General features: G+C 47.8%; 1 protein-coding gene across 1 annotated transcript in view; it reads right to left on the bottom strand.

The window, feature by feature from the left end:
- The window catches only part of tg (thyroglobulin), a 24,980-nt gene that overhangs the window by 9,363 nt on the left and 6,643 nt on the right, over positions 1-8,974 (bottom strand). The window contains exons 4-20 of the mRNA XM_042227985.1: positions 8,850-8,947; positions 7,887-8,042; positions 7,432-7,594; positions 6,299-6,405; positions 6,001-6,144; positions 5,393-5,578; positions 4,765-5,273; positions 4,193-4,577; positions 3,790-3,828; positions 3,026-3,256; positions 2,278-2,382; positions 2,121-2,198; positions 1,899-2,002; positions 1,151-1,262; positions 892-1,053; positions 528-719; positions 296-423 (exon numbers count right to left, since the gene is read on the bottom strand). Of these exons, the coding sequence (XP_042083919.1) occupies positions 296-423; positions 528-719; positions 892-1,053; positions 1,151-1,262; positions 1,899-2,002; positions 2,121-2,198; positions 2,278-2,382; positions 3,026-3,256; positions 3,790-3,828; positions 4,193-4,577; positions 4,765-5,273; positions 5,393-5,578; positions 6,001-6,144; positions 6,299-6,405; positions 7,432-7,594; positions 7,887-8,042; positions 8,850-8,947 (2,899 nt within the window). The remainder of the gene's footprint in view (positions 1-295; positions 424-527; positions 720-891; positions 1,054-1,150; positions 1,263-1,898; positions 2,003-2,120; positions 2,199-2,277; positions 2,383-3,025; positions 3,257-3,789; positions 3,829-4,192; positions 4,578-4,764; positions 5,274-5,392; positions 5,579-6,000; positions 6,145-6,298; positions 6,406-7,431; positions 7,595-7,886; positions 8,043-8,849; positions 8,948-8,974) is intronic.

An 8,974-nucleotide genomic window follows, 5' to 3' on the forward strand; every position in this document is an offset into this window, starting at 1 on the left:
TCACACTGCAGAGTCACCGAGGAGTCGTCACATAAACACATAACACAGACTGAACAAAGACACAGGCTCATAAGCAGGCACTACACACACACACACACACACACACACACACACACACACACACTGAATGAACAGGGAAAGACATTTGTGTGCAGATCCTGAACTGATACCTGTCCTAGAAACACAATGTTTTCAATGAGACCTGCATTCTGCATCACCAACACTAGAGAAAATGAATATACAGACTGTAAACAGTCAGTATTAGGAAAAGAAGGCATGGTGCAGGTAAGGTCACCTGTGCAGAACAGAGCCCCCTGCTGGTCATTGTGTTGAACAGCAGAGACTGTAACCGGCTGATCTGAGAGCAGGCCGAGGGCAACACCCAGAGCTGCGTGGAGGACACGGACTGCGGAGGCCGAGAGACTGAACAACAGAATAAAGGTTGATTTTAAAAAGAGCAAAATAGAAAACGGGTTTGCTTAAAAGCAGTGCAGCCCTTCAAGGGGGTCAGAGGTCAGGCGTCTCACTTTGACAGGCTCCGCTCAGCGGCTTCTGGTCTCCATCCCATCTCCGACTCGCAGTCTCACACAGGAAACTGCTGATAGCAAGTGAGTTCTGGTAGCCATGGTAACAAGCAAGGTCACAGCTCTGGCGTCCATCAGCTGGTGGGCGGCACACCAGCACACCATGGGTAATGATGGGGGCGGGGCACAGAGGACCTGGAGAAGGCATATACCATCAGAGCCAAGCCACTTCCTGTTGATCCTACGGTTACTGTGATAGTAACAATCCACCCAGAGGGCGCTGATGAGCTGCGAGTGAGGTTCATCAACACAAACTGACACAGGAAGGAAATGCACCATCCCGCCACAGAGCTTAGCTAGTTCTTACGGTCACATGATGGCGTGCGGCCTGTCTGTCGAGATGTTCTCGTCCCGCCCACTTCTTGTCCATTCTCGGAGACACACCAGCAGGAAGTGACATCACACTGAAGAGGAGCGAAGGAGCCATCAGGGCGACACTGGAGTCCTTGTAGCTGACACCAGCTGGGACCTGAACGCACCACACAGTTTGCAGCGTTAAACAAGACAGTGAATGCATCACTAAGAGGAGTGTGTGTGTGTGTGTGTGTGTGTGTGTGTGTGTGTACATGTCAGCTGTCCTGTTGCGTTTGGTGTTGCCGTTTGTATCGTCCCTCCAGTCAGAGGGTTCACACACCAGCCTGCAGCGCCCCCTGTCTGCAGCACCGAGAAATGACCGTCCTGAAACAAACATGCACACACACACACACACACACACACACACACACACACACACACAGAGTTTAGATGGTTACAGTTGGAGCTTATTTATTTATATAGCACATTTAATCACAACAGGAGCGTTGACCAAAGTGCTGCACAAGAATACAACATACCTAATAAAATAACACCAAATATGAATTAACAAATAACTCTCATGCTGTATTAAAAGCCGGTAAATAAAAATGTGTTTTCAGATAAGAGTAAGAGCCCTCAGATGAAATCCAGCTTTATCTAAGTAAAGGCAGTTTGAGCAGCTGAAGGTTGGAAAACACTGAAAGCTACTTTCAGCTGCTCTCCTGCCACAGACGTCAGCTCCGCATCTTTGATTTTGTTTTGACCGGACGCCCTTCCTGACAACACCCCAACGAGGATTTGAGTCTCCGGCTGGAATCCAACCAGAAAGTATTTTTCTTGGTTTGTTTCTCTACAAAAGTCATATTCAGTGGTTTCACTGGTTTCACTGGTCTTTACGCCCCACCTGCAGTAGCTCTGTTGTCCTCATCAGAATCTCACAGTTGCTGAGACAGATGTGACAAAGTTTAATCCCTGTCAGCTTGCTGGGAAAAGGGTGTATGCATGTTTGTGGGCTAATACCTGCTCACAGGTTGGGTGGTAAGGTGAGGAGGTGGTGATGTCAGAGCCTTTCATCCAACCGGAGAGCAGGGAGCGAGCCTTTGCTCTCTGACAGCGAGTCAAACCTGCAGGGAAACAAACACACAAAGGTTATGATTGCAACAAAGACTGAGGTGGATAAGTGAACTTTGTGTGTGTGTGTGTGTGTGTGTGTGTGTGTGTGTGTGTGTGTGTGTGTCTTACATTTGGGCAGGCTGAGCGAGCGGCTGGTCAGAGAATCAGAGATGTACTGTCCGTCTTCATCGACACACCAACACTGACCTGAAAAACACATTTATTCTGTAAAAACGTGTGTGTGTGTGTGTGTGTGTGTGTGTGTGTGTGTGTCAGAGAGACAGACCTGTGCTGTGGTAACACTGCGTGAGCAGCCAGCGTCCGTCGGCGTCACACTGAGGAGTAAACGGCTGGTACGAGCGGCGCTGACGAGGCAGCAGCATCTGGACAGCTGAGCAGGAAGAAGACCAGCGTCAGTGCGGCAACACGAAGGCGGGACACGCCTCTTTGTTTATTCAGATAATTAAGGAAAATGTGCTCGGGGAACGTTTTCTCTGTCTTTCAGCTCTTTGTCATTTTGTTCATCTGGATCCTTTGAGGCCTTTTTTAAAATTGTGCTTGTGTGACTCTCGGTGTGACCCGAAACTCTGGCTGATTGGGGCCCACACCCAGTTTCACACCTTGGCTCAGGCGATTAGAGGATCATCAGGGGTCCTTTTGTCCCTCTGTGGGGGAAACTCCCACTAGGTTTATATCTGGGACTCTCCACCATTTGACCTTAGAACTGAAGAAGCTTCTCGGATGAGAGGTGAAACGTCTTCAAGCAACTTAAAGAAGTCCAGACGCTTTTCTTTCCAAGCTCCTTTGACTTGTGTGACTCTCGTTTAACCCTGGAGAACCAATGGGGTCGGCTCCAGGGTTAAAAACCTGAGCATGGTTCAGGTCCAGTTAGAATTTTTCTTTTGTTTTGTTGTTTTAGTGCCTTGAGAACAGTTCCTGGGACTACAGGAAGCACGACCGTAACTACATTTTTATTCCACAATAAAAGTATTTTTATATATTGATTTAAATCCTTTTGAAAGTCTGTGACTCACTGGAGAAAGCAGCCAATCGCAGAGCAGCTCTGGGGCGCCTCAGTAGCGTCTCAGAAACTTGCAGTTCCTCCTCTGATTGGCTGATCTGGAGTTCCTCACGGGTCAGACGCAGACCTTCGGCCAGTAGGAATCCATATCCCAGAGGGATGTGGGAGGAGTTAGAGAGCGAGACGATGCTCTTCACTTCCTGTCTGAAGGTCTCGACCTCGGCCAACGCCTGCGAGCACCGACCTGCAGAGACCACAACAGACTCGTCCAGACGGTGGAGGACAAAAACTGCCAAAATCAAAACTAAATAACATCAAATAAATGTATGTCACATGACCTAAAAATGACTTTTTATCACTTTAGTGCGACATAAGCTGACATTTACTTTTATTTATCTTTGTTTTCATTTATAGAACATTTATCTTTATAAATACTTTTGTATTTCTGTATTTTTTCACTGTTTTGTATTTATTTTTTAAAACATTCTTTGTTCTTTTTGCCTGATTTGCAACAAACGTATCGACAGACACGTCGTTCAGTCAGACGACAGCGAGAGAGATGAAGCGCCGAGTTAAAATAACTGTAACCGCCTGACTGTGAGTCAGGAAATTTAAACAATCCAAGAAAGAAAGAAAGAAAATTCACGTGAAAGACAAAGTTCATTAAGCACAAAAACAATTTGTCTCGTAAATGAATGAAACAGTTTATGTTTAATGTCCCAAAATTGAGGCTGAACTTTGGGTCTGATTGGACTCAGGCGTCAGGTTCGATCTGACCTGCAGAGGATCGAAGCGTCTCTGCTTTTCTCTCTGGACCTGAAACGAAACAACAGAGCATCCTGTAACTTTATGAACACAAAGTATAAAATACAAAAAACTCAAAACAAGACAAAACCGGATCTTTACAGAAGAACTACTTATAGTTTAGAACTGCTGCAATCTGAGTTTTTTCAAGGTAAAACTCTTGAAGCACTGCTGGAGGAAAAAGCGAGTCCGTGGTTACAGCGTCCGTGCACAGCAGCTGCTCAGAATTCAATCTGATGATGAGCGAGTGTTTAATGATCGCCTGCTGCTTTTACGCTTCTTCTTCCACTTTAAAAAGATTTATTTTTCTTCCTGTTTTTTTATTCCAACATAAAAAATACAAATATCTCTGAGCTGAAATATTTCGGAGTCTTACAGGTGACAGCGCCCCCTGCTGGCCCGACAGTCATTGTCTTCCCCTCAGCGTCCACGCAGAAGCACCGTGAGCCGACGCACTGCAGCGGCAGGAAGTCTCCATCCCGCGAGCACGCCGGGATGTGGATTTCAGCACTGGCCGCCATGTTCGATCTCACCTCGAGGGCCGCCGCCCGCGCTCTCTCACAGGGGGACGGACAGCGAGGTCGTCGAGTGATGGTCCGAGACCCCTTCACCTCCCGCCCCTGAGGGTCAACACACCAACACTCTGCACCCTGACACTGGACCTCCTGGAAAGCACCGCTCTGTGTGCAGCTGGGAACAAAGATGGCCGCCAGGTCATCGTCATCATCCGTGGAGCAGGAGCGCAGCAGAGGAGTGAGGACCTGGAAAATATCAACATTTTTAAGTGATGATGGAGAGAAACTAGATGCGCACGAGTCACCAGAAGGTGATGGGATGAACTGGATCGGCAGGTTAGACGCTGATGTTGTTCCAGCTTCTCTTTAAAAGCAGAACCAGGCAGGATGTTCAGGTGTGTGTCACAAATGCACGGCAGCGTAAAAACGTCACCTGTTCCACGGAGGCAGACTGAGAGCTGCTGAGACCCGTCAGCGTCTGCTGGAGGGTGGAGAGGAAGGCGGGGTCCTCCAGGGCTCTGCTGACAGACTGGACCAGGTCCTGGTTCCTCTGCAGGCGGACAGCGAGGCTCTGAGAGGACGGCGGGTCCAGACTGAGAGCTCCCCGAGATCCCACCGCCCCACTGAAGTTGAAAGCTGCTGCGTTTTTCAGGAACTTCCCTCCGAACAGATTCTCCTGGAAGCGCCGGGGGGAGGAGCGAGTCAGAGCCTGCAGAGCCCCGCCCACAGAGGGGAACAGGCCATGCAGGACTTCGACCAGCTGAGACAGAAAAGAGGTGGGGTCAGAGTCCACTGGGAGGAGGTCCCTGAGAGGCTGGAGGAGGGAGAGACAGGAGGCTGGAGGGCTACCAGAGGAGGCCTGAAAAGGAGGCTCAACGGGACCAGAGAAGAGACGGGACAGAGCCAGACGGCGCTGCGAGCGGCAGTCGGCTGGACCTGAACCTGGAGGAGGAGAAAAGATAAACGAGATAAGGCATCAGGAGCTCTGAAGACAGATGCAGAAACTGAGACAAATGAGAAGAAGTGTAAGAAAAATTTGGACACAGAGCTCAAACACTCACTGCAGGTCAGGGAGTCTCCGTGCTGCCGAGTCCCAGGAAGCTCTCTCCCCGCAGGGTCAACGCACCAGCACTGCCCCCCCTGCTGGCACTGTTTGGAGTCGAAGGCTCCTCCGCTCTCACAGGATGGGATGAATACGCTGTTCGCCTCCATCGCTGCTCGCCGCTCCTCCTCACAGGGAGATGGGCCTGAGACAGAGAGCAGGATGGGTGGAGGTCACATACGTGTTTAGACCAGTGTTATCTGATCCAGCCGTCACCTCCTTCTACACTTTTAAAAACGAGATGATGCACGAACAGCAAACTTTCCATGAAGCCGTTCCATTCTACCTCCAACACTGCCAGTGGAGGAGGAAAGCTCTGATATCGCAGCAAGGTGTTTGTCCAGGTGCAACAATGGCCTGACCTCCACAACAACATGAAACACTCGCCTGACTTACACAGTTGGACACGTCACAGTTAACCTACAATAAAACTACTTTAAACTAAATCACAGGCCAAACCAATCCAGCTAACCCAACCAGCTTTGACCAGTGTCTCCACCGAACAGCAGCCATAACTCAGTTTGAAAAGATTGAACCAGCAGGAGACGTTTTTCTAAATAATTTTACATCTGAAGTGTCCGGTGAGGGCGAGGCGTACTCCCAGCATCCTCCTCTGCAGGACTCGGTAGATGTTGGTTTGAGAGAAGGAGTGACCGGAGCGAAGACCAGAGAACGCCGAGTCGTACACCTCAGACAGGAGGAGCTCCACACCTGGGCAGAAAGAGCACACCTTCATCACAGTCACCGCTGTTATCATCATCCTTACGGACCTGATGATTCTGTCTGATGAATAAATACATTTTGTTAGTGTGTGTGTGTGTGTGTGTGTGTGTGTGTGTGTGTGTGTGTGTGTGTGTGCGTGTACCTGTGTTCTCCAGCTCTCGGCCTCGGCTGTCTGAGCAGAAGCAGTAGGAGGAAACCAGCGGGAAAAACTTCCTGAAGCTGCTGAACGTCTCAAAGGCTTCTGGAAACCTGAAACAACAAACACACTCACAGCGCCACTTCCTGTTTTATTTTGAAATCTTTGTTTTGCTGCACAGGGGGCTTTAATTCCACCAGTTGTTCTTTTCACCACCAGTTTTCTGCACCACCCGTCACTCTGCTTTCCCATGTTTTCATGTTCGGCTTCGTTTCCCTCACTGTCCCGTTATGATCTTTTATATGCACTATATGACCTCAGACATGGATTCAAGGGTTTTCTGCTCTCTACTGTCTGACTTGTCTCACACTGTTGGTGTAGACATGAGGACATGACTTCAATAAAACTTGTTTTGGGTGAAGCACCATCACTGATCCTTTAACCACAGCAGGAAACATTCTTTCAAAAGGATTAATGTTGCTAACAGGAGTTCAGCTCACAAGATCACTTAAAGTTTAATGAAATAAACAAAAGCAGCTGCAGGACCAGCTAAAGCTCCGCCTGCAGGTCGCAGGAGATCCAGTCCAAAAGCATGATGACGTCAGCAGCTGCTGCTTTCAGTTTAAACGCCAACCTTCAACGTTAATTTTGAACTAGTGTCACGTCTTCAAAGCCGCAGCAACAGGACGCTCATTGTTACTGTACCTATAATATTTACATAATAATCATCTTTACATATTTATGTTTCATATTTACAGAGATGATAAAAACATGAAACTGATCAAATGTGGAAAGAAGCCAAGACAACTGCACAGGCGCACAAGCTCCGCCCTCACCCAGCGCCCGCCTCCTGGTCCTTTCTGGCTCTGATGGAAGCATCATTTCCAAAATCTCATCAAGTTTTATTCAATAAGAACTAAAACAGCGACTGAGACCATAAACTCATCAGGAGGATGAGTGAGGTCACAGATCACGTGACCAGTCGGCTCATCACTGTTTACAGAGCCAGACTTAAAATGCTTCCAGGCATCATCGCATTTGTGTGAAGGTGCAGGCAGGTGTGCGGGCAGGTGTGCGGGCAGGTGTGCGGGCAGGTGTGCGGGCAGGTGTGCAGGCAGGTGTGCGGGCAGGTACGTTACCTGTTGAAGGCGTGCAGCAGGTCCAGCTCTGTTCTGTCTGTGGTGTTGATGAATTTACACTGGACCGGGAGGAAGCTGCCATCTTCAGCACACTGAGGAGGAGAAGACGACCTGGAGGAGCTGTGAAGGAGCCGCCTGGACCTCACTTCACAGCCGCCGGGACCTGAAGGTCAGAGGTCAGCAGGTCGATGAGTCTGATGATCTCAGACAATCCAGCAAACGCAGTTTAACAGAAATCAGAGCAGGAGGCGGGAGGAGTAACAGGTTTGTATAAGCTGGTAAGTTAAAAACTTGGTGTTCAGATAAACAAAGATTAGCCACATGCACCACGTGCTTTAAACTTCATTCCAGCTTCCAGTGAAGAGAGAAAACAGCCCACAGAGCTCCAGCAACACCCGAACACTCAGAGCTGCAGCGCTAAGCAGCCGATTTCACACCCACTCTGGAAAACTTACAGCGGCGGGGCCTCCCGTCTTGTCTGGTCCCGTAGAGCTCCATGCCGTCCTGATCCACACACCAGCACTGCCCCCTGCTGGAGTCACACTGAACTGGCTCAAAGAGGCCTGAAGGCGAACACCGCAGGACGGCCTGCAGCTGGCAGGGAGACGGGCCTGCGCACACAGACTCGCGTTACTGTTCCTCCTCCTAACTTCTTGTTCTTGGTGTCTTGTATGCTCTTTTGTTCCACTGACTGCTTCTCTGAATGGAGATCCGTGAATTTCTTATTCTTCATCTTCTGTTTTTATTTATATAGATTGAAATTTTTATAAAGTGTCAATTTTAACTGCGATAATAGCAAAATAGCTCATCCCACATAAACTCCCCACTCTGCTATTTTAAATTTGTTTTATGTCGCATACCGCTTGCTCTTATGTTGCTTTTATTATTCTGCTGTGTTGTTGAGTGTTCTGAAAGGCACAAATAAAATGTATTATTATTAAAAAATAAAAAAAGGAGAAGAAAGCAGGATATTATTAAGAAAAATGTGTTTAGGATTGTAAATTTGTGTATATAAAATCTAAATGTCCTTTAATCCTTTAATGATTATAAATAAAAGATTCTCAGAGCTTCATTTTCCTGAAGGTAAATATTGAAATATGCAAGAAAAAACACGTTAAGAAAGATTACAGTAATGTTTAAGCTACTTATGTTTATTTTTATATGAATGAGCAATTTTCAAAAGTATGACGTAATTTGTTTTATTATTATTTTTATACTTTCCTTCTTTATAGCTTATTTGGGCCTGTCTGTGCTGTTATATGTTCATTTGTTTTCCACACTATTATAATTATTACCATCATACAGCACGAGAATTAAACGTGATGTTAAGAGCAGAGAAGAAGGTTTACAGCTGATTTCCAGACTTCCTGCATCATGTGATCTGTGATGTCAGACGTGTGTGTTTTGGTGTTTCTCACAATGAGGAGCTGAGCCGCTGGTTCGAGTCCCAGTGACCTCCTGACCTTCAGTGTCGACACACCAACACTCCTGACCCCGCCCACTGCACTGCACAGGTCTACACGCACACACACACACACACACA

This window comes from Haplochromis burtoni, unplaced genomic scaffold (assembly GCF_018398535.1).
Source record: "Haplochromis burtoni strain Fernald_Lab_line unplaced genomic scaffold, NCSU_Asbu1 Contig_295, whole genome shotgun sequence".
Taxonomy (NCBI): Eukaryota; Metazoa; Chordata; class Actinopteri; order Cichliformes; family Cichlidae; genus Haplochromis; species Haplochromis burtoni.